This window comes from Kwoniella shandongensis, chromosome 8, assembly GCF_008629635.2.
Source record: "Kwoniella shandongensis chromosome 8, complete sequence".
NCBI classification, from domain to species: Eukaryota; Fungi; Basidiomycota; class Tremellomycetes; order Tremellales; family Cryptococcaceae; genus Kwoniella; species Kwoniella shandongensis.
Window position 1 is genome coordinate 1,120,021 of NC_089294.1, and position 24,006 is coordinate 1,144,026.

Here is a 24,006-nt window from a genome sequence, read left to right on the forward strand (position 1 = left end):
TGATCACCAAGACCATAATGCGCCAGTCATTGGTCAAGTTGAATGCTTGTAAGGACATCGATGCTATCCCATCTAGTGAGTGGCTAAGACTCTGATAAGCAGAAATCTTCACGGTGGGCATCGGCCGGCGGGACGCCATGGACTGGGACAGGTAGCATATCGAGTCGAAGATGACTAAGAGCCCTATTCCGTTCCTACAGTACACCAGTGTCCAAATCCCTTCTGTTCAGCATTCATCTCAAAGCATGATATTGTGAGAGTATATTTCAAGGGAAACACGTAACTCACTATGTTAATGGTCGTTTCATACTCAGCGCGAGTCGTAGCAATCTCAACATCGAGCTTGTCGTTGAGCTCAGCAATGTTCGACAGCACTTGGGCGGCCATATTGTCGCTGTGCGAATTCGTAAGGGCCTGATAAGTTCAAGTAAGCTTTCAGCAGCATTGTCCCGAAAAGGCCCTATAAATAACGTACCATACACCAATATCGTCAACTGGTCTTCGACGTGGCTGCTGCAAATCTAATCGCTGCAGTAACGAGGTGTTATCGAAAACCATTGCTGTGACAAAGTCCAACACATCAGATATGTCCTGCTCGGAGACAGGGAGGCAAGATTGGGATGAGAAAGACGGGGTTGGATCACGATTGCGGCACTCCATCCCTTTGCACCCGACTGTTCGATCACTCCACAAGAAGCCCCACCTCGCACACACACGGAAACCCAGAATGATTGATCGCCTTGACAGCCCCGCTTTGCTTCTCTGTTCAGACTTCGATCAGCGAAATGACATACGTCGTAAGCTTGGACTTCTCCATGATTAACTTACATATACATGACTTCTAGAGCGTCATCTCCTCAGTACGACATCCTATCCGAGTACTCATACTGTGACTTGGACTGATCCTTTCCCAACAGCATGTCATCATTCACACCATCAAGGTCCCGTGAGTAAAGAACAACTTGCGTACACATTAGTCCAATGCCATGCCAACGCGTGAACGTTGATCTCAGTCCTCAATACAATGCCGATTTTACAACTTGACGCTGCACAAAAATTCATTGACAAAGTCGATTTGAAGAAAATGTGGGAATTGACCGCTGAAAGTTTGGATAACTGTTGTACCACTGTGCAAAGGACTATCGATTCGATAGACCGAATGGCTACAGACCATTTCCGAAGGGTGAGTCAAGGCATATGACGTTTTCCCCCGACCACAACCACAAACGAAGAGGGACGAAACGAAGGCTGGTTAGCTAATTGAAATTGTATTCATATTTGTGGATGGGAGAGACATATGCGATGGGATTCAGCGATGAGATAGATCCTGAAACGTTGGACGGTAAATCGTTTCCAGATGGGATGCAACTTTTAAGTCGAGTTAAATCACATAGTCACCTCATCAACCCATTGACAAAGTTGACGTTATTTGATAGGCATATCAAAAGCCGCAAGTGTTCATCGATTACGTTTCTATGCCCATTGAACATCTTGACCAATGGGTCAAGTTATATTCCCTACCTTGCGGACCGACACCCTTGCAGCAGGAGAAGGCTTGGTCGATTTGGACAGCTATCGGCGGAACTCTGCCACAGGCCCAAGTCCAACCGAACACAATGGTAGATCAATCGGATGGTCCGTCCGAAGTCAACAGAGACATTCAGTAGGAACAAGAAGAGGAGGTCCAAGACCAAGTAGAGTCGGCTCCTGGTCAGTGAGAAGCAACGATAAGGATAGAGAGCTGCTCAGTACAGTGTGTTCGTTGACCGATCTCACTGAGGGATCCCCCACCTACATGTAGTACCTTCTACCCAGCTTGACGTTGGTACTGCCGTTCAATCGATGTTATTATTGTCGTTCTCTGTACATAGCAATAATATGCAATTCCTCTGAATAATCATACAACACCATCGTCCATCGTACCTCCGGGAACTCTCCTACACCTACACCCACACCCTGTTGGACACGCACTCCATCCCCCTCCAACATGCGTATCATTATCCGCCCCATCACCATGGTGGTCTGAATGTTCTGTTGTTGTCAGACTCGCTGTCGTGACGAATCCAGAGGCATTGCCAGCGCTGCTCGCGGCGGAAGATGGGTTAATGGCTTGGTTTGAAGAAGTGTCTGGCATAAGCGATGCGTGACCTGGGAAGGAGCAAAGTTCAGCAGCCATATTCAGATACAACGAAGCTTTGAACACTCACTAAGATACAGTCGCATGCAATTTTGATGGCCACCGTGATTGCACTTTCTGCAGCCCATCCAAAGTCCTTTAATGCGCTTTCGGCTGTGCAGGGTAATTGTCAGCTCCCACACCGAAATCACACGAACAATGACACCTGATACAACAGATGACATAGACTCACCAAACAGCGCAAATCTTCGCTCCCATCCGACATTTCTTGCACCACCAAAACACCTTGCCTTCGACACCAATATCCTCCAAACTCCCTGTCGATTTTCCACATCGCTGACAGTGGAAGGTATGGGTCATACCCTCATCTTGCGCCGTTATTTCCAGAGAAGGGGTGAGGCCGTGCTGTCGGATATACGCAGCCGGTATAGGAAGGCGATGTCGTTCAAGCATATCTACCAAAACGATATACGTCAGCAAAGGAGCGACACCGTTTGGGTTTTGCACACTCACCAACGTAAGCATGGACGAGTCGTTCGCATTGATGCTTTGGGAACTTCGCAACGCAGGATCCAATCACATACACCGCAGTTGCGAGCTGCATCTCTCCCTGAATCACATTTTCTTGTCAGTCATCCGCTCCGCCTTACGCCTTACAGAGTCGACTCACATCATCCACACACCCCTGCCACCATACCATGAGACCTTCTACTCTCCTCTTCTTGTATTCTTCCCAATCCTTTGTGTCAAATCTATCTGACTTACCCCTCACGGGAGCTCGAACCGGGGCACCTTCTATCCCCGGAGGCACTCCGACTGTCTGCTTGTTTGTACCACTCCCAACAATCGGAGTGTTGTTCTGGGACTCGCCTCTCGACATAGATGCGGTCTGTGTCGATTCGCCTTGATTGGCAGTCGACATAGGCGATGGTGAAGCTCGAGTAGAGTGGTTTAAAATCACGGGGGTGGGTGATGATCTTGTACTGGTTCGCGAGGTCCAGCCAGATGTGTCAGGTACGATCCCATATGGGTCTGGGAAATCAGACGCAGCCAATATCCTTGAAGCGGTCATCTTCGACAGACTGCTTTTCTTGCTATTTATCGCGGATATCCCGCCACTCACACCGGCACTATTGTTATTGACGCCAGCAGTAGGACTGGAGGTGATGACGGATGGTTCAGGCGGACTGCCATCTGAGGAACCCGGAGATAAATCTCTTGCTTGATCCGATTTTCCTGACACTGCTCGCGGTGTAATCGTCACAACCGATCCGTGCCTGCCTTCACTGGCTGGAGGGGCTGCAACCTCAGGCGGGGCAAAAGCGAGGAATCGGGATCGTGAAGGGGGAGTGCCGTCCTCGTCCTCGTCCGAATCAGAGTATGATCTAGTCGATCGAGAAGACGAAGAAGCGGTTGATAGCAGTTCTTCGACGGCATCAGTGGATACATCGAATAATGCTTGATCGACCCTCTCCAAAGGGATAGGAGCGATCGCTCGATCGTAGCTACCTCTTTTCGTTGCTTGATGCGAGACTGGAGATTCAGCTCCCCTTGTGGGGGACAGGTTCAACGGTGATTGCAATCGTGCAGTAGAAGGAAGTGGTTGACTGAAAACGTCCTCGTTGAAACCGTCCGCCGACGGCGCGAACTCTTCGATCAAGAGCTTCAAGAACGACCACAGACGAGCGTCATCCTCTCGTCCACACCACTGAGCGATATCTCTGTTCCATTGACACAAGGTCTCAGGTGCTTCCCCTTCGAGTTTGTACCATTTGGCGAGGTATGCAAATTCCGCTTCGTCAGTTTCTGGGAAAGGCAGGAATCCGATCGTTTGAAGCGGTTCGTATGGTGGATCGGACACTGATGACGTGTGTCGGCCCACTTTGTCCCAATGACCGGCGTACTCAGGTTTACTAAAACAAAGTGTTAGCTAACGATGTCACACTTACGTCGCGGGACCTCCTATTATCATCGTCACTCACAGATCATCGAAAGGAATCTCTCCGGGTCTGAACCGGTCCAGAGCGTACACGAGCTCGCCTTTTGGGCTCCAGGCCACCACTTGTCTTGGCACAGCGTCCATCGGCAAAGCCAAACTCCTATTCGCTATCTTGCCCTTAACGTCCATTTTTGCAAATCCACCGTTCTGGAAACAAGCTACGAGGGACTGCTCGCCTTCCGACCAAGCGACGTCCACAGCCACTCCGTCTTGACTCTGCAAAACGTACTTAGCAAGGTAATGCCGTCGAACATGCCAAATCTCAAGATGCGCCTCCTCATCCGTATGCGAGCAAGTAGGGTCGGAGTCTGCTTGAGCATTGTTGGGATGAGGAGAAGATGAGTCAACTGTTCCGGTGGACGAGAGTGGTTGGGTGAGGGGGACGACAATGAGTTCGGTCGGATGATCGGGTCGCCAAGCTACCCTTCTGACCGGGTGGGCGGTGTGTAGCGTGTGTACGGGTGTTGGAGACTTGTCCCACTGTTGACTCATATCCCAAATCTGTTAAGATAACGATCAGTTCTAGATGTTCACATGAATTGAGATGATCTCACCTGAACAGTCTTGTCCGCTCCGGCACTGGCCAACCAACCGCCACTTCCACCTTCACGTTCATCTCCGTCCTTCCACTTGAGGTCCATGACCGCTTTGCTCCCATGTGCTCCATACGCCTTCCCAATACTCTTTGCGGGCATTCGGAAATCGTATCTCCGGATCGACCCATCCTCTAGACCTACTACGAAGTGGTATGGCTCCTCTGGTGAGAAGCAGAGCGACGTAACTGGTGATGAGTGTTTGATCTGTTTCCTATTTGAAGGGTCTCGCTCCCGTAAGTCCTAGAAGGGATTCTGTCAGAACCAGACAGTTGCCCTCTAGAGATGATAGGACCTACCCAGTACCGAACAGATCCTTCTGTACCACCCGTCAATGCAGAATGTCCAAACGCTGGCACACGACATAATCGGACGCAATTCATTGGACGGAATGTTCCACTTGATATGTCCTTATCTGAACCCGTGGACGTGGTCAGTGTCGCTAAAATGATGAAGCCTTTTTGGGATAGCACGCAAGTGTCACTCACCAAGCTTTCCCCTCTCGACATCGAAGAGCATGATGTTTCCGCTCGGCGTCGCCGTCACCACCTTATTCTCGAAAGCTTCAGAGAGCGACTCAATACATCAGCGGGAGGAAGACATCAACTTCATTTGTATAGCGAGTATAACTCACCTCCAATTCCCCAGTCTAGATCATTGACACCTTTCCCCACAGGCCATGATCCCTTCCACAGATTGACAACCTCGGAAATGGTGACACCTCCTGAACCCCTTGCTATCGTTGTTCTGTCTCTCGAAGTTTCGTCCTGGCTGAAAATGGGTGTAGCGGAACCACTCGAAGGATCGTAGACCTGAAATACTCGCAAGTCTACAGAGTGAGAGATCAGTACCAAGCTATAATCAAAACATATAGCTTTCGAACGTTCACGCACATTGACCTCCACCGATAGCATATTTCCCATCCGGTCCTTGAGCCATACCATTGAGCCTCGTTGTTCCTGTAGCCGAGTTCATCCCCCATCCTCTTCTAGATGTGTTATTTGCAGCCGCCATCAAATTGACTCTAACGCCCTTATCTCTCTCCCTACTTTGACTTCTCACCCGCGGTGTAGGCGCTTGACTACCTCCTCGTCCGCCTGTCCCATCATCGGTTCGATGTCTTAACAAGCCTGGTCTACTGAGACTGGACAGTAATCGCGATTCTGAGAATCCTGAGCTTCCTCCTCCGGTTCCCACTGATGAAGACGAAGCGGTAGGGTGGTATATTGATCTCGGATCATCGTATATTAGATTCTGAGTGATAATTCGACGATCGATATTGGTCGTTTGTCGTGTAGGTAGATGTGTCGAAGATGAGAAAGATGGTTCGAGAGGCGAGGATACTCTGGGGGAATCGCGAGCGTGTACTGAAGATGCATCGGACCCGGAGCTTGGGATGGCTCTGATACATAGGACAAGATGTCAATTAGCCGGTGGAGGTGAGCAGACAAGAAGATATGAAGGAGGTGCCAAACGTACGAGGAGAATGCGTTCGTCAGACGGTTCATGGTATCCGAATAAGGCATCGGATCATCGTCAAGACCACTCGCTTCCAGCCATTTAGAGCTGTAAGCTTTGTCGTAAACGATCATGTCTACAAGAAACGCAACATTATTCTAATCAGTCGGTGTCCCTCCGGAGAGCGTCTGCGGGAAATATCGTTACGTAACAAGGGCATGTTGTGATCGCTGGCTTTGTGCATTGAGTAGCCGTGAAGTTGGTTGAATGAATTCAACTTCACCTTCTTTCAACCTTTTTCATTACCAAGAAACGCCAACATGATCGACAGTAAGTACAGGTCATCTATGCCTCTGCGAATATAATCAGAGGTTCTCCACCAGTAGATGATCCATGAATGTAGCGCAGAGCTGATGCCGACTCGTTATGTTGACCCCTATGCGTCATTTACAGTCAACTCACTCGACTTATCTGATAGAGACGCAGTCACCCGATGGACGGACACACACTCGGATGAAGAAAATTGGGAGCTCGCGGTGGTCATGCTCAAACGCCTCAATCGAGATCTGCGAGGGACTCGCGAGTTGATGGTAGAGAATAGGAAAAGGTCGGACAACAGAGCTCAGACCCTCAGGTCAATTGTGAGTCGCTAAGCCCATCGGCGGCGGCGGAATCATTGTCAGACATCCCGTCAGTGATCAAAATCTGATCTTATGGCTGTTAGGAACTCAACGCTCGCATGCAAGCACTGGGACACCCTATACTTCCAGTTGCCATAGACGGCAAGACTTATCCGGACGATATGCCAAAGGTGAGTTTCGAATGTGTTGGAAGCCGGTTGTGTCAACAGGCGCCGGCGTGGAAGGTTGGCCAGATAATGGCATTTTGCTCCCTTTAAGGATACACTTCAGCGACTGACTCGTGGGTTATGTAGAATCACCGACGGCCCGGTACGATCGACCAATTTCGCGCGATTCCGGACGAGTACCTCAATTCCTGGCTTCGCTTCTACAATCAAGCTTTCACAGAGGACACGACTCACGAACAGAAAGTGAGGACCATCTGGTCGTCCATCGGCGGCGCGTCGCCAGAGTATCACGCGGACTACATGTTGACAGTCAGCAATGGTAATGAGAGGAAGGATACCCTTGCATCCCGCAACCCAGCATTGCAGCGCCGCGAACACGACAAGGCGAGCATCGTGACCCGTAAGAAGAGGAATTGGCGGGTGAAGACAGGCATGACAGCGGAGAAACGAAGAAGGGCGATGACTTAGAGCTCGATTTGTTTCCATGATCCACAGTCAAGCCGTGCTAAGGTGCATCTCAGCCACCTTCTGGTTTTCGCCCTTTTAATTGTATAAGTACGTTTACTCATTGTCATCCTTCTAGAGAATCCTCACTTCTCACTTCGTTGTACATATCTTGTCTATTTTGCAGTCGTGTACGGTTGTTCTCATATCTTGCATTGAACATATGCGATCTGATATTCTTCACACTTCACTCACTGCACCATCATTCTAGGTACCAGAGTTCACCGAAGTACGCTTAATACTGTCTCAGCTGTTATACAACTATAAACGCAGTAGCGTTTCCTCCCAGCGCCAACCAGAGTAATTGCCTCAAATGTCCGACGGCCCAGTTGGGATCGAATGCAATGCCATAGAAGGTGAGATAACCGACTAAGGTTGGCCTTACCATCCTTTGAATCCCCACCCATGTCGTCAAGGTAGTGCCGGCCTTCAACGTACGTCAAGTTTAGCTTCCACAAGTCGACATGACGGGCTGGACTCACAGGAGCTGGAGCTGGCTGGGCGCCGGCAATTGGCACGATGGTGAGAGTTGTTTGGATGGCACCCCTTGCTCGATTGGCATTCTTCGTATTACCGAATGATCAGTGCTACACTTCATAAACATCTACCGATATGGCACTTACCAAGGTGAGAATAGTGGTCCTGTCGTCATCCACGCGCTGCTGAATAGCATCAATTTCGTCCCTCATCAGATCCACTTCGTTCTGGGCCTCCCGAAGTCCTCTTACGATCTGAGCTCCAGTATATAGACCTGTTGAGCTTCAAGCATCAGACGCTACTACTATGAACTAAAGTCCACCACTACGTCACTGACCATCAAGCCAACAATTGCGTCTGAACCTGACCGCCGCTGCGCTAATTGCCAGTGGTTCGTATTTGGACAGCATAACGCAGAATCCTTCCACGTCCACCAGGTCGGCATCCGAAATCGGCGTCTGTATCTCGTTCTGCTGCATTGCCGCATACCGAGCGGCGAGCGGGTGATCACGCAGTATATCGGGTACAGCTATTGGCATGGTATACTTGACTAGCGCATTGACAATGGAATCTGAGGTAAAGAATGCGAATAAATGATGATCAGAAACAAAGCCTTAGCAACACACCTCGTTCAACATGAATGCATCCTGTGTTGTGGTCACGGAGGACCCTTCTCCGGTGGCCGTTTGTGAATGTGGGCGGTGAACATGTAGATAATCATCCAACATTATTGGGGTGGTCTCTGCGCAATTACCATTTGTCTCCGACGACGAGTTGCGATGAAACAAACCAACAAATCATGAAATCAATCGCGGTCGATGCGCCGGGATAAATTGGTGAAAAGTCATGGTCGGAAAAATCATTGACCTGCTTTGGCGGGAGCTGACCTCCTTGCTTGCTCTGACTGGTCCACAGTCCACCTATAACAACTTGATACAACTGCGATATACATATACACCTTACAACCAACCAACACAACAAGCATACAAAATGTCTCACGGGTTCAAGCAGTGAGTGGGCGATCTGTACCCGTATGCTTTCCCAAGTGAAGGAGCTGATTTCAATCGCTCAACAGGGATATGCCCCCAGCAGGGGGTTACGAGACGATTCGATATAAGCGTAACCTCCCCCTTCGAGGACCATCAGGAGCTATCATCTTTGGAGGTGTCGCTGCGGTCTGTGCTTTTGGTTTCTGGAGACTGGGAGCTGCCAACGCTGAGAAGAGGTGAGTGTGTGTTGGGCAGTTGGTCGTTTGGGCAGAGCCAGTATCTCAGAGAGTTGGAGCATCCGTTACCATCTTCTAACTTGCTTGGTTTGTCTGCCGAAAATACTCCAGTACACCGTGATGGAATTGTGCTAATTCTAGATATAATTGCCGCAGAGAACTCAAGCGTGAAAAGGCTTGGTCACGAATCCACTTGGTCCCTCTTATCCTTGCCGAACAAGACCGAGATGCGTATAGACGAACACAAGCTGCTTTGGCTAGAGAGAAGGAGATTATGAGTGATTATCCAGGATGGGAGGTGAGTTTGTGTCTACGCTCGAATCTGAACCCCTTCCATGATCGATGGCTTGAGGGAAGTTACACGAGTTCCTCGATGTTTCCGATTTTTTCGCTCGGAGTACACGTTCAGATCTGTAACAGTGATATAGCGATACTGACGTTTCTATCGTCTACAGGTCGGCAAGAGCTCCTACAACTCTTCACGATATACACCAAACACCATTGTTGTTCTTTAGGCGGGGACGAGTGGCGGGCCAGGGACGGTGTAGGATTGAAGACTCGACAGTTGAAGAGATGTATCAGCATTGCATTAGCAAAGAGGAGCGCGCGATCAACTGGACGAGTTGCAAGAGGTTTCGTTGACGGTGACGGTGCTGATGAGGTACGCTGGGGTGATTCGTTGTAAATCAGAACATTCATCAACGGAGAGGACGAATAGCAGGATAGCGTTCTGAAAACCCGTACTGATTGCTCCTATTCATAATGAATATCAACTGTACTGACTAGTACCAGACTCACAGTTCGGTTGTGAACTGACATGTTACACAGTTCCGAGGACTCGCATTCTTGATAAGACTCCTTCACGCAATGTAGACGGACGCGGCGCTCTCAGCATTAGCACCATTCTGATGTTCTCCCTGTTATGCCAGACATTCAACGCTAGATCACTATTCTCGAAACAACCACTGTGGCCGTATCACTCATCAAAGCACTGTGTGACAATATTTGGTGGAACGACCAGTGCAATATGAGCAGCCCAAATGTTGTTTTGTATGAATGCATCACCAATGAAATGGCGGTAAGATATAAAAGTAAAAATAGCGAATACGAAAAGACAGCCCCAAATTCCCCCGATCCAATGTTAGATCCTCCTCCTATGTGCTTGAGTAACGACGCGATTAAGCACCGAAACCGTACAAGGTTCGACCTTGTCTCTTGAGAGCGTAGACGACATCGAGAGAAGTGACGGTCTTTCTCTTGGCGTGCTCGGTGTAAGTGACAGAGTCTCGGATGACCGACTCGAGGAAGATCTTGAGGACACCTCGGGTCTCCTCGTAGATGAGACCCGAGATTCGCTTGACACCACCTCGTCGAGCTAATCGTCGGATAGCAGGCTTGGTAATACCCCTGCAAGGACCAAACGAGTCAGAATATATTTCCAAGTCTGTACGAAGAGGATGTACTCACTGGATGTTGTCACGAAGGACTTTCCTGTGTCGCTTGGCACCACCCTTGCCGAGACCTTTACCGCCTTTTCCTCGTCCAGACATTGTATGTGATGTAGTGTGTTGTGGGTAGGGTGTGAGGTGAGAGAGTTGTAGTGTGTTTGGTTGGTTGGCTTTGGTTGATTTGTGTGGATAAGAAATGAAGAGATTACGGAGCGTGAAGGTGATTACTTATATACCTTGAGATGCATGCTCTGGACGGGGATACGGCGTCATTGTGAAAGGGGGAGTAGCGAGACGCACAAACAACAACAGAGCAGATCACGGCGTTTCGGAGATATACAACCGCTTAAAGGGGTATATCACGTGATTGATTCCCATTGTTATCGAGATTGTAATGCACCTCGGCAATACAAAGTGTGATTCATCTGTGTTCAGGACGTGCAAGGAGCGTCACTTTATGTGACATGTATCGAGGTGAGGGGGATGGTATGAAGCAGTTCCCTGATCGATAAAGTCCACAAGTATGCAATCGTCATGGCGGCGATGCCAAAGCGACGCGACTTGATCGTTATAATCTTCAGTACTTGTACGTGACACAATGTGCGACGATGTCCAGCGTGATCATGGAACCAAATAAACTTGCTTGTCGACCTCGTTGTCCGAGTTCCCTCAGCGAGACTCAACAGTACAGCTTTTAACGCTCAGGTGTATAAGTCGACTTGCAGACGTAGTATGGTAGCGTAGCAGTGTCTCTGAACAGATTAACAATGCATCGCAAAAGTATTCGTGCTTGACGCTCGGCGATCAGTGCGTAGTCGACCAATGCCACTTTGCCTTCCTCGATCCAGTTGCAATATCTCTTTCTTCTCCCTCTTGTCTTGTATCACTCATCATTACAGTCAGATCTCATACCACAACCATGCCTCCATAATCCATGTCGGTCCCTCCTCCCCTGCCCGCACTTCCGACGCGCAAATCTACCTTTCCAGCAGGTGACGTACCCAAACGAGCCAATAGCAGCAGCGGAACCTCCACAATCCCTCTCCCTCCCCAACCCCCTCCTTTATTGAGAACCAAATCACCTGCCCATCTACCGCTGTATAGGAGGTTGTTGTTCCCTCTTGATCCGGTGGAGAAGATCCCAAAGATTGTGATAGGAGATGGAGAGGAGATTGAAACGATCAATGAGCGGTGTGTTTTACCTCCTCCATCATCCCATATTCAAGCTCAACCCTCGCATCCACCTTTGAGGAGGACAATCACTTCACCTGATGTCTTCTCTTCTATGTCAAAGATAAACATAGCTAAAACATCGATCTCCTGCCCAGCCTACACAACCTCATCGCTTTGACACTCCGTGCCTACATCTTATCATGGTACACCCGCTTCACGCGAGATCGATCCCTCCTCCCTTCTATCCACAGCACCATCGTCCATCCCGTGCTTTCTCCTATCCTCACCGACGTCTACTCCGACCCTGATAGACTATGCGAATTCATCCTACTAGACTTGCCAACATTACTCTCGACGCATATACGGACATACTGGGAAGCTCGAGCTGCAGTGTCTGTCGGATTGGAGGACGACATTGGAGAAGCTTATCATGCCAGAATACCGCTCCTCTCTGTAGCATGTGAAGACGGACAATATACTCTGTCACCACTATATCTCGCCACGCTTTCTTCGGCCTTACTCCCTCCCGAGCCAAAAGCGCCGGATGTCCAGAGACTCATGGTTCGTGAAGTCCTTGCGAGATCTGTGCTCGCCAGCGTCGCGAGACGGTTGTACGAACCATGGTTCTGGTATTCCCTCTTTCTCAAATTTGTAGGAGAAACGGGTGACGAGAGGAACCCGAGTAGATCGAGGGATGAAGGGGAAGGAGGAGGGAAGAAGATCGATCAATTGGTCTGGGAAAGAGTCGCTTCGATCTTGAGTGTGTTCTGGGGATTTTGGAGTTTGATGATTTCTATTATGGCGACGTATACTGCTGCACCGCAAGGGTATACAAAGCGGTATGAGATGTGTATGGAGCCAGTCTTGGGTGTGGGAAGGGAAATTCTAGGAGTCGATGGTAGAGGAGGGTTGGGTATCAGGTCGTGGAGGGCGAGATTGAGCTGGAGTGTATTGGAGATGGTAGTGGGTTTATTTGGACCAATACTGGATAGGTGAGTACCAATCATCTACGCGCTTCGTAGTCGGTCTTCCACCCGCTGACGCCCTGTTCATGATACTCAGGTTGATACCACACCTCATACATACACATATCCTCACCCCTCGTACTTCCCTACGCCTGATCGACCTCCTCGAAAAACTCCTCTTCCCTCTTGATGGATATCCAGGTCCATCACCCATCGATCCTACTCCTGCCGAAGCTGCAGACCTGAAACGAAGAGCGGAGCGAAGGCTCGGCGAGATCATACCGCGTAAGTGAACAAATCCCAATCGAAGATTTCGACCCGCTTATCTTGTTGTGGGATGATAACAGGTCCGATCCGAATTGTGTTTTGTCCATCTCAGAAGGACGTCGTGAATGTGCTAGGACCGCTCTCGAACCCAAGTTGCAATGCCCACCTTATCGGCATGATCCTCGATAGTGTAATAGTCACGCTCATCCCGGATCTAGCGATAGACAACCCTATCGTATCGTCTCCAAACTCCGAAGCCGAGGACGGCGAACTATCAACGCAAGCGGATAAGGAGGTTATTTTTCCACAGAGCGAGAGCCCGACACAGCAAGAGCTGGAGGAGAGGGAGCATGAATTGGAGGTGGATCTTGCTGAAGCTTTGGTAGACAGTTAGATCAGCTTGTATTCTGTCAAAGCGCAAGAATGTTCAGGGGTATATCAGATAGACCATCATTGTTGTATTTCGTACTATATCTAATTTGTAATGTAACCTTGATCTCAGATGCGCCGTCTAAAAGTCCTTCCATCCATCATCCTCGTTCCACCCATCATTCTTCTTCGCCGCGGTTTTACTTGGCGCTTTACTCGCCCCCGCACCAACGTTGGTCGGCTCATCCCATGCTTCGAAGAGATCGTCATCTCCAGCACCATGAGGTGTGATCACACCATCTTCTGCTCTTTCCAATTGATCATATCCCCTCTGACCTGGAGTCAAGGAAGACGAACCTCCCACACCCAAACCCAATTTACCCAACTGTTCATTGAGATCTAAGCCTCCCTTTGTCTTGGCGACATCGTTGAAATTTTCCCATCCTTCTCCAGCTCTTTGAGTTGCCCATACTCCCGCTTCCTTAGCTTGAGAAGTGGCAGTGGTCAAATATCTCTTCCAATCCTCCGATCCTGCCACACCATTTTCGTTGGCAGCGGCTGCTGCAGCGAGTTGTTGTGCTCTATCGAAACCTGGTTTCACTACAGATTCGTTGATCTCCCTCGAAGCGACAGCTACGGCAGAAGAGAACAGACCCCATCCTTTCGATAGAGCTCCGAGGGGATTACGTTGGAATTCGTCCAATGTTGGCGCAGCATGACTGGACAAAGCGTATGATGGATGCGATGAAGATGATGAGGACGAGGTGGAGAACCCGTTATAATCGGAGGACGGTTGAGGAGCTGAACCGAATCCTTGGTATTTACCACCTTGAGAAGGAGGAATATGATCAGGTCGACTAGAATTGGCGTTTCCCATTCGTTCGAAGAATGCCTCGTGGCCCGATCCTTGGGTTTGGGAACCATCTTGCGAGATAGCGGGACTACCAGTTCGCGATGAAGGGTTCAGACCGGAGCCTCCAGCTCGTGATTTACGAGTTTGGGCAACACCTTGAGCGGACGAAGGTCGGGAAGGAGCTTGAGAAGCCGGAGGAGGGGAAGAGGGTGACCAAGGTTGAGGAGGCTCAGCACAAGCTGCTGCGAGCTGCGAAGGGAGAAATAAAAGTCTGGTCAACAATAGCTCTGTCATGATGGCAGAACTGAGAACACACCTTCTCGCGATACTGCGTCGCAGCCCATGAGTTATATTTCTCATTCATTCCCATGCCTTTTGTGTAGCCCCCTTCTGGACCGTAGCTTTCGATAAAAGCCTTGAAAGCTTCATTCCCGCCGAGCTGTAAAACAAACACACGTTTGCGATCAATGACCACGATTTACGACGATGAGAGGGACTATGTAGACTCACCTTCATCTTCTTGAGCTGGTCATCGGACCATTTGTCCATCGTGATACTTCTCACAAAAGAGATGTGAACGCCAAAACCTGTTGCCGATGACAAGATGAACACGATCAGCTTTGCTGTTCAGTTACATGCTTGAAGACAGATTGCTGTGGTGAACAAGCACTTACCTCGATGGACACCTGAACATTCGAGACAGATGAAGATACCATAACTGACACTCGCCCATTGCGGTGAAGGGGCATTACAATCGACGCAGACTATCTCGTTCCGTGTCAGCGCAAGGTAGTGTAGGTGGAATAACGGTACTACTCAGACTTACGCTTGTTAGCTCCGGTGTTCATGATTGTCAACAGCTCTTTCTTCTGATAGTTTTCGGACATCTCGATTGCCAGGATTTATGGGTGCAAGTTCTAATAAGCGAAGAAGAGATGGTGATGGAGATAACTGTGCAGTATGAAGTAGCGATGTGTGGTTCTGTGCTCAATTGAACGTTATTCACCCTCGACGCGGCGCCAACGAAGATGGCAAGATAGTTCAAAACCACGTGGCGATCGTGATACACGTGGCCGATCATCACAATCAAGCTTAATGAGCGAAACGAGATATGAGTTTAGCAGCGACACTATTAATTTCGTTGTTCACGCCAAGTGACAGATGTTAGATGGACCTATGAGAAGTAAGAAACCGGTAAGCATGAGAGAAATCAACGTAGTGTACAGCAGTGCATAGTGTAGAAAAGCAGAGCTATACACAGAAGAGAGCAGCTTGATTGTTTGCCACGTCATTTTGGGTGATGTCCGTTAAGCGCCCGATGTTCCGGGCATAGATTGCGGGACCCCGATCAATGGGTGTGAGATTGTGTCCAAGTCACTAACCACTTTTCGCCGTTATCGATCTCGGCACTGATCACTTACAAACACAATCAATTACGAGTCGTTCTGACCATCATCAATTACTACATCCACACTCACACACCATGCCCAAGGAAGACACAGCTCACCCGCCACCCCTCAGGAGAGGAGACGCTTGTTTGTATTGTAGGAAGAGAAGAATACGATGTTCCGCGACTAAACCGACTTGTCAACATTGTCAAAAGCTCGGAAGGGAATGTGTTTACGATAACGGAAAACCGGTTAGTAGGGTGAAACAGTTGGAAGATAAGGTGGAGTTGTTGGAAAGATTGCTATCAGGCGGCAGTGCGGAGGGTGGTGCAGGGGAATCATCGACATCGACATCGGTACATCCACCGCCATTGATTCATCATTCTTCAAGCGGGGATACTAGCGTCGGATCTTCAGGTTTCCCTCATCATCAACAACAACATCAAAACGTCGAAGAATCATCCACTTCGTTCGAGTATACCGGGTCAGAGAGTATCGACATCAATATGCTTGATGCACTCACTGATTCGAGCGATAGCTACAACCCGAATATGTTTCCTAGTTTCGGCTCATCGTTATTTGGAGGCATGAATGTGGGCGGAACTATACCCAACGTGGGAACGGATGATGGACAACAAGCAGAGAGCTTGTTTGACTTCTCCACACTAGATCCGACATTCATGAGTTTGGTCAACTCGATGCAGGCCGCTTCCACTGGGCCGACACCACAGAACTCGGTACCCCTTCCACAAGCACAGCCTCACTTGAAAGTCCCCTCCGCATTCACCTTCTCGCGGTCACATCAAACCGCATCTCCGACGACAAGTCAGACTAGTGGTCTCTCGTCCTCTGATTCGAACACAAAGTATGCTCAGCCATCAGTCGGGGCTACTTCCGTTGAATCGAGCTCTGTACCTTCGCCAGACACTCGTCCTCTCTATCACGCTTACGTGACATCGATCGAAGACACCCCCATTACATTTGGTACTGGTATACCTATACCACAAGACAAGGACTATAAGACCCTCATCGAGGCTGCGAGCGTTCAGTATCCGGCCGATGCGGGACCAATGCCTCCTCACTTCACCCCAGAATGCGATACGCGACCCATGACAGGTATTGCAACGTTCCCGAAAACAAGTCCGAAGGTCAATCGGGATCCGGAAGAGGATGATAGGCAATGGGTGATAGGAGTTACGGATAGCTCGCCTTCGGAACAACCTGCTTCAGACCCAAAGTCGTTCGATCTGCCAAAAGGAGAGCGGGATGCATCCGCTTTAGTGGGAGGATGGTTTGATGCAGCTGATCTGCCGAAAATCGCAAGAGATCACTTGTGAGTCGTAGATCCTTCATACCCTCTACATATACCCTTTATTGAAAATACAATGTGACTCCAGACTCGACTTGTTCTTCTCTGGCATGAGGCTTTTCGGTCAAGAATTCCATGTTCCCCGATTCATGGCCAGGTGAGTCGAGCTCCAGTAACACTAAGTGAACCTCGGGGGAGGCTTACGCTGATCGAAAATAACCCATCTTAGTCTTACACTGCCCCCTTCCAAACGCCCACATCCCTGCCTGCTCTACTCGATGTACACCATGGCATCCCGTATTTCTAGCTCTCCCGCGATCTCGCAACTCGAGCTTCACTTTTATTCCATCGCGGGTCGTCAACTAGACGAAGCGATCAATAATGCCGATAGGCTGCTGGATGCCTGTCGTGCTTCGACCATCCTGGCGGTCTATAAGTATTCGAAGGCAAGATATCATGAAGGGTGGATGATGACCGGTCAAGCGGCAAGGTAAGTGATGTGTTCAGAATCGCTGCGTGACTACATCTGATGATATCACTTTCATCCGTTAGACTCGCCCTGTCATGCGGTTTGCACCAGATTTCATCGTCGGTATTCAAACCTGTAACGCCATCGCCACATGCGGACCTCGTAGGCATGATGCGGCATCGGTCTTATGTCATACCACCTGCAAAGGATGCTATCGAACATGCCGAGCGTATATGGGCATTGTAAGTACCTTTCAAAAGCTAGAAGTGAATACAGGTGATGTTGACATCGCTGATCACCTCTAACGCCTTCAGCTGGTCAATCTACATCACCGATCGAGCCGGTGCGATAGCAACGCAGTGGCCGCCGGGCATTTCCGATGATGTTATAATGACACCATTCCCTAGACCCCTCTATGAGTATGAGCTAGTACGTTGTGTCGTTGTCCTCATGTACCCCCGCTCACGACCTCACAGGGATTCGTACGCGAAGAGGATGATACGTTTTTGAACTGGACCTTCGACCCCCCTCCCAACCGTCAGCCTCTCGCACACTTCACCGCATCGTCCATGTACAACATTCGTATCCGCGCTATGGCTATTCTCGAGAAAGCCTCGAAGTTAATGTACCTTGACCCTGAAGAGGGGTGGGAGAAATCATGTTCAATCAGTTCTTCCGTTTCGCCATCTGGAGGGATCGACGATTACCTCTTCTCACAAGCCTTCGTGGCATCCGCATTTGATTCACCGACCGGCGGTATCAATGGTTTCGACAGGTCAAGGAGAGACAGTGCAGACGCTTTGGATAGGACGTGGACCAAGTGTGCCAAGATCCGGACACCGAAGGCGTACGAAGCGGTGAAGAGCGCTTTGTTGCGGGTTGAGGAGGATCTACCCTTGCAATGGAGGACTGACTGGCTCGTTTGGGACGGAAAATTGCAAGACTGGCACTTCACGGGTGGTAGACAGGACAACATAACCTTGGTGAGTGACGTCCGCTCGTCCGCTCGGGTCCCCTTTGACGGTCTTGAATTGACAAACGATTTGAAACACCGTAGCACTTTGTCCTGGGCTGCGCGTGGATGTTCATGGAGGATGTGTTTGCATTCAACGCAGAGAACACGATATCCGTGAACATCGCAAGGAGATTAACGGCGACGGTCCGATATGTCTCGTCGGAGGTCACTACATCGGATTTAGACGTTTTCATTGCCATGACGTGAGTACCGCTTGGTATTTCGGACAAATTGTTGCTTGGTCGCTGAAATTGCATGTACGTAGATGGTCATTTGCGTCTAAGATCTTGATTAGGGAAATGAAGAGGTTACACTCGATAGGCGATATAATTGGTAAGCGATAATTCCCACCACCTATCTATGTCTACGTGTCATCGTCTCTGACATCAGTTTGTGACTTGCATAGGTGCAGCAGACATCGAGGTCGATATAGAAGTGATCGTGCAAGCGTTACGGGCTTTCGGGCAGAGATACGCCGTGGGATCGCTTCAGGCTACTAGGGCGGATAGGTATAGGCAGGCTACGACGGACGAATATAATCAGATGGGAAAGGACCAGGAAGAGGCGATCTAAGCTGATGTTGTGCGAGAGGTGAGGGACGAGGTATGATGATCAGCAGTAGGATCGTCGAAAGAAGAACCGCAGTTCCTTGCAGTCAAGTTCCATCAGGATGGAGACCTATGTTGTACGACCAGCATCATTGCATAGAATATAGATGCAAAGTGACTTTGTGAAGGACTTTTTTGCCACTCGTTATTCTGAAACTGAAAGTGTCTTGAACCGCGTGTCATTAGCGATACATTTCCTGTTGTTCGATCGCATTTGACATTTGTTCGATCTTTTGGTCTTTTGGAATCCCCTGCTCTCCATTGTTCTAAACAGTACATCACAATCTCTCTTGTCCTGCCTTCCTTCCCTATCCTGCAGTGTGTGTTTGATCCATCACGCTTCACGCATGTTACCGATTATAAGAAATAGGATCATTGGTACTGGTAGAAACCCAATCTCCAGAATAGCAAGCAACACGAGAACGATTTCGTCATCTCCATCACCAATATCGATTAGATCTAGACGACATATCTCTTCGACATTATCAAACACTCTCAACAACAATAGTAGATTATCATCGAGTATAAGTCCCAGTACTAGTAGAGAACTAGCTGTGCTGAGAAGATCATCAGCGAAAATTATTGGAAATAGAAGAGGTTACGCTTCTGTCGCTTCAGTAGAGTGAGTCAACGTCAGCGTCTGAACCAGCAATGTAATCCCTGCATTGCATTGCATCGTACATTCTTGCTTGTGGAAGCTAATACATTCACATCCTATTGTAGACCCCAAACGAACCTCCCCAAATCACCCATCATGCAAAACCCTTTCCCCCCTTGTCCTCCTCTTCCCATCCCTTCCCCAAATGAACAAGTCAACCTCATCCTTCCTCCTACAGAAGATCGACCCCATAAATACTTCACATTGAAAAACGGGCTCGAGGTCGTGGTGGTCAGCGATGTGAAAGCGGATAAGAGCGCGGCCAGTATGGATGTGGGAGTGGGACATTTGAGTGATCCAGATGATTTGCCAGGTTGTGCTCACTTTTGGTAAGTCGTTCGAATCAAGCCTTTCCTCATAATGGGTCGACCACAACGCAGAGCTGTCATACCGTTCTGGCCTGGGTCGCCGTGCTGACACGTGTTGCGCTGCAGTGAACACCTTCTCTTCATGGGTACCAAGACACACCCCAGCGAGAACGCCTACTCTCAATACTTGTCCGCTCATAACGGTCACTCCAACGCTTGGACCGCTATGACTTCCACCAACTACTTTTTCGACGTCGCTCCTGATGCTCTGGAAGGCGCTTTGGATCGATTCGCCGGGTTCTTCACCGAACCACTGTTCAACGAGGTCAGCTACTTCCTCCGTACGAATGAATGAAGCTGACGTCCACTACTCCTCTCAGGACTGTACCGAGCGAGAGATCAAGGCCGTCGATTCGGAGAACAAGAAGAATCTGCAGAACGATGCCTGGGTTAGTATCATGATATCAGGAGCTCTTTCGCGTTGCTGATCTTGTTCTCTTTGTTCTAGCGTTTCTTCCAACTTGAGAAACATCTCGCCAAGCAAGGACACCCATATCGTAAATTCGGTACGGGTAACTACGAGACCCTCTGGAGCAAGCCCAAGGAGGCTGGACGAGATCCCCGACGACAACTCATCGAATGGTGGGAGAAAGAGTACTGCGCGAGGAGGATGAAGCTTGCTATCGTTGGCAAGGAGGATGTGGAGACACTTGAGAAATGGGTCAAGGAGAGGTTCGAGAGTGTCCCCGTCAGAACGGAAGGGAAGCCTGAAGTCGGGACAGATGGTGTGAGGGTCGTCTTTGAGGACAGTCCATACGGTGTTGAGGATCTCGGAGTGAGTTGGAACATGATTCACTTCATCAGTACGATAATTGAACTGACTGACGGTATCGCAGAACTTCACCTTTGCCAAACCCGTGAGAGACATGAGAGGCTTGGAGATTCTCATTCCGTTCCCGGACACTGAACATCTGTACCAATCAAGAGTGAGTCGCCTTCTGGTACTTGCGACACTGTACCAGCACTGACCTTGATCTGTAGCCGACTCACTTCCTTGCTCATTTCCTTGGACACGAGGGTCGGGGATCTATCCTCTCTTATTTGAAGAAGCAGGGCTGGGTCAACTCTCTGCGAGCGGGCAACTTCCAAGATGCGGCAGGATTCGGCTTGTTCAAGATCACAGTTGATCTCAGTCCCGATGGTCTTGGTGAGATCTGTCGCAAATCATTTGGTCTGCCGGATGAGCGAAGCTGATCTATCGCTGTCTTAGTCCACTACCGAGACGTCGCCCTGACAATCTTCAAATACATCTCTCTCCTTCGATCCCAACCCCCCTCATCAGAGGCCTTCAACGAGATCAAAGCCATCTCCGAAATTTCGTTCCGTTTCGCCGAACGAGGAAGGACCTCGTCTTACTGCTCCAACATGTCATCATGGTTACAATCGCCTGTTCCTAGGGAGAAACTTATCAGCTCGAAATGGCTTGTGGAGGATTTCAAAGCAGACGAACTTTCTGCAGCCCTTCAGCTGCTCGACCCGAGACGAGCGAATATCGGCATTACCTGCCAAGAGTTGCCAAAGGATGTCGAAGGTACTTTTGATCAGACGGAACCTATCTATGGAACAGAATACAAGCGTGTGAAGTTTTCAGAGGACTTCTTGAAGGAGGTGAGTGGAATCAGGTTGGGTATTATGGTATTGGCTCACAGCCGCTATTAGGCGATGTCTGGATCCCGATTGGAGGACCTCGCATTACCCGGACCAAACTTGTTCATCCCAGAGAAGCTCGACGTAGAGAAGTTCGAGGTCAAAGAGGTATGTTTGCGAAGCGACTGGCGGATGTCTTTCTGACAGATTCTCCAGCCCGCCAAGCGCCCTGTGATCCTCAAGGACACACCTCTTTCGAGATTATGGTACAAGCGAGACGACACTTTCTGGCTGCCAAAAGCCAATCTCGACGTGATCTTGCACACGTAAGCCTACCCCGTCACTCCGGGTTTAATTGTGGGTAAACAGCTGATACCGTCCCTTTTTAGACCCATTCTCAATGTCACTCCCAGAAACTCTGTTCTCTCCCGGTTATTCTGCGACCTCTTCACCGATTCTATCACCGAAGACGTGTACGATGCCGATCTCGCTGAACTCAGCTTCAACTTGTGGAACGAACATGACTGGATCAGTATCTCCGCCGGAGGATTCAGTGATAAACTTGCGGTTCTGACTGAGACCATGTTGGACAAGTTTGTGAAATTCGAGGTGGATGAGGGCCGATTCCAGGAGATTGCGGAGGCAGTGAGTTTGCTAATTCTACCACTGATATCTCTTCAGAGTTTACCAACTGACGTTGTCATGTTGCTTGTAGACCAGGTTACATTGGAAGAATTTCAATTTGAGCGATCCTTGGAAGATTGCTAGATTCTGGGAGCATTACGCCACGCAGGAGACTACTTGGACCACGGAAGAGAAGCTGCGAGAGCTTGAGTGTGAGTCGATACGTAACGGAATGAACATTTTGTACATTGAGCTGACAAGAGACCTCGTTAGATATTACCGCTAAGGACGTCCAAGCGTTCGGCCGGGAAATGCTCACTCGATTACATATCGAGACACTTGTCCACGGTAACACTTCACCAGAAGGTGCCAAGGAGATCCAAGATATGCTTGAGCGGGTTCTGAAGCCTCATCAACTCACGCAGTCTGAATTGAAGGCACCAAGGTCGTTGATCCTTCCTGAGGGTGAGTAATGAAGACAGCATAGCATCTGCTTGCATCTGACATGCTTTACTGTAGCTTCTCAACATATCTGGGCTATCGACGTTCCCAACAAATCCGAAGTTAACGGCGCCGTGATCTACCATCTCCACGTTGGCGATCCCACAGACGTCAAACTCCGAAACCAGCTCTCGCTCTTCTCGCAAATCGCTTCCGAACCATGCTTCAACGTTCTTCGAACGAAACAGCAACTGGGCTACATCGTCGACGGACACGCTTCCGCATCACAGGGTGCTATGGGATACACCGTCTTGGTGCAGAGTGAAAAGTCACCAGTGTTTGTCGAGACGAGGATCGAAGCGTTCTTGGAAGATTTGAAGGAGACTATCGAAAGTATGAGCGAGGAGGATTTCGAGAAACACAAGGTTGGATTGATAGCCAAGAAGGAGGAGAAGCCGAAGAACCTGGGCGAGGAGACCAAGAGGTATTGGGGTAGGATCTGTGACAGGTACTACGAGTTTGGCAAGCGTGAGTGTGGTTTGCGCGGTGTCGAAAGGCCGAATCGTGCTGATACCAAAACTTGATTCTGATAGGTGAGATTGATGTTGCCGAGTTACGAAAGACGACCAAACAAGATATCTTGAACGTTCTTATGACCTACATTCACCCTTCATCGCCCAAACGATCCAAATTGTCTGTCCAACTCAAATCTCAATACTCCGGTATCAAGTTCGACTCTGCGGCCGCTCAACCTCTTGTCGAAAGCTTTGTCAAAGCTGGAATTACAGTGGACCAAGCTGCTATCCAAAAGCTCTTATCGAGCAACCCCGATCTGGAAGCTGTCAAATCTTTCGCAGTGGGCGTTATTGATGCTGCGGAGAATGTAAGCGAGGAAGTTAAGAAGGGCTTGAAGGAGACGGTGGACGGTTTGAAAGGTATCGCCTCTGGTGAAGGCGCCGGTCAAGGGGAAGAAGTCAAGGTCAAGGAAGGGAATGTGTTCATTGAGGATATACATGCTTTCAAAGCTGGTCTCAGACCAGGTAAAGCGGCTGTACCCGCTGAACCGTTACAGGTCTTGGCGAAGCTGTAAGATGAAGTAGAATAGAGAAGAAGAAGGCATGCATCACACAGATCACTGTTCCCGTTTTCTGTAATTGCTCTTCGGAATGGAAAAATGAGTTGCATCGGGTATATGAACCTTACGCATTCCTTCCTCTCACGGACAGCTAGCTAGCTATCGGGACTCCAGAGCTTCAAACGACT

The 24,006-nt window shown here is 49.3% G+C and overlaps 9 protein-coding genes across 9 annotated transcripts; 5 read left to right on the top strand and 4 right to left on the bottom strand.

The window, feature by feature from the left end:
* Positions 1–287: 287 nt before the first annotated feature.
* Positions 288–6,237, bottom strand: CI109_104857 (uncharacterized protein; the record flags this gene model as incomplete). Its single annotated transcript, XM_032007281.2, has 14 exons — positions 288–414; positions 476–560; positions 1,972–2,148; positions 2,208–2,290; positions 2,370–2,592; positions 2,651–2,747; positions 2,808–4,050; positions 4,120–4,637; positions 4,691–4,972; positions 5,029–5,144; positions 5,218–5,292; positions 5,364–5,558; positions 5,623–6,131; positions 6,209–6,237. The coding sequence occupies 14 exons, from the start codon at positions 6,235–6,237 to the stop codon at positions 288–290; spliced, it is 3,759 nt and encodes a 1,252-aa protein (XP_031858395.2).
* A 270-nt stretch (positions 6,238–6,507) lies between these two features.
* Positions 6,508–7,463, top strand: CI109_104858 (uncharacterized protein; the record flags this gene model as incomplete). Its single annotated transcript, XM_032007280.1, has 4 exons — positions 6,508–6,517; positions 6,641–6,828; positions 6,912–6,998; positions 7,122–7,463. The coding sequence occupies 4 exons, from the start codon at positions 6,508–6,510 to the stop codon at positions 7,461–7,463; spliced, it is 627 nt and encodes a 208-aa protein (XP_031858394.1).
* Positions 7,464–7,752: 289 nt separating this feature from the next.
* CI109_104859 (uncharacterized protein) lies at positions 7,753–8,622 on the bottom strand (the record flags this gene model as incomplete). The annotated part of the gene is made up of 5 exons (XM_032007279.2): positions 7,753–7,926; positions 7,982–8,062; positions 8,123–8,250; positions 8,314–8,547; positions 8,613–8,622. The coding sequence occupies 5 exons, from the start codon at positions 8,620–8,622 to the stop codon at positions 7,753–7,755; spliced, it is 627 nt and encodes a 208-aa protein (XP_031858393.2).
* A 344-nt stretch (positions 8,623–8,966) lies between these two features.
* On the top strand, positions 8,967–9,716 carry CI109_104860 (uncharacterized protein; the record flags this gene model as incomplete). The annotated part of the gene is made up of 4 exons (XM_032007278.1): positions 8,967–8,986; positions 9,052–9,201; positions 9,358–9,499; positions 9,657–9,716. The coding sequence occupies 4 exons, from the start codon at positions 8,967–8,969 to the stop codon at positions 9,714–9,716; spliced, it is 372 nt and encodes a 123-aa protein (XP_031858392.1).
* A 663-nt stretch (positions 9,717–10,379) lies between these two features.
* CI109_104861 (histone H4) lies at positions 10,380–10,751 on the bottom strand (the record flags this gene model as incomplete). The annotated part of the gene is made up of 2 exons (XM_032007277.1): positions 10,380–10,608; positions 10,669–10,751. The coding sequence occupies 2 exons, from the start codon at positions 10,749–10,751 to the stop codon at positions 10,380–10,382; spliced, it is 312 nt and encodes a 103-aa protein (XP_031858391.1).
* Positions 10,752–11,583: 832 nt separating this feature from the next.
* CI109_104862 (uncharacterized protein) lies at positions 11,584–13,448 on the top strand (the record flags this gene model as incomplete). The annotated part of the gene is made up of 4 exons (XM_032007276.1): positions 11,584–11,840; positions 11,978–12,814; positions 12,885–13,072; positions 13,135–13,448. 4 exons carry the CDS (start codon positions 11,584–11,586, stop codon positions 13,446–13,448), a joined length of 1,596 nt encoding a protein of 531 aa, XP_031858390.1.
* Positions 13,449–13,565: 117 nt separating this feature from the next.
* On the bottom strand, positions 13,566–15,163 carry CI109_104863 (uncharacterized protein; the record flags this gene model as incomplete). Its single annotated transcript, XM_032007275.1, has 5 exons — positions 13,566–14,525; positions 14,593–14,715; positions 14,787–14,863; positions 14,951–15,040; positions 15,103–15,163. 5 exons carry the CDS (start codon positions 15,161–15,163, stop codon positions 13,566–13,568), a joined length of 1,311 nt encoding a protein of 436 aa, XP_031858389.1.
* Positions 15,164–15,759: 596 nt separating this feature from the next.
* CI109_104864 (uncharacterized protein) lies at positions 15,760–19,030 on the top strand (the record flags this gene model as incomplete). Its single annotated transcript, XM_032007274.1, has 9 exons — positions 15,760–16,997; positions 17,062–17,130; positions 17,203–17,463; positions 17,526–17,684; positions 17,757–17,871; positions 17,919–18,425; positions 18,500–18,660; positions 18,723–18,790; positions 18,864–19,030. 9 exons carry the CDS (start codon positions 15,760–15,762, stop codon positions 19,028–19,030), a joined length of 2,745 nt encoding a protein of 914 aa, XP_031858388.1.
* Positions 19,031–19,412: 382 nt separating this feature from the next.
* On the top strand, positions 19,413–23,833 carry CI109_104865 (uncharacterized protein; the record flags this gene model as incomplete). Its single annotated transcript, XM_032007273.1, has 15 exons — positions 19,413–19,687; positions 19,789–20,052; positions 20,158–20,356; positions 20,412–20,480; positions 20,540–20,866; positions 20,928–21,017; positions 21,073–21,238; positions 21,302–21,699; positions 21,751–21,846; positions 21,895–22,004; positions 22,068–22,323; positions 22,394–22,514; positions 22,576–22,767; positions 22,822–23,271; positions 23,337–23,833. The coding sequence occupies 15 exons, from the start codon at positions 19,413–19,415 to the stop codon at positions 23,831–23,833; spliced, it is 3,510 nt and encodes a 1,169-aa protein (XP_031858387.1).
* Between the last annotated feature and the right edge of the window lie 173 nt (positions 23,834–24,006).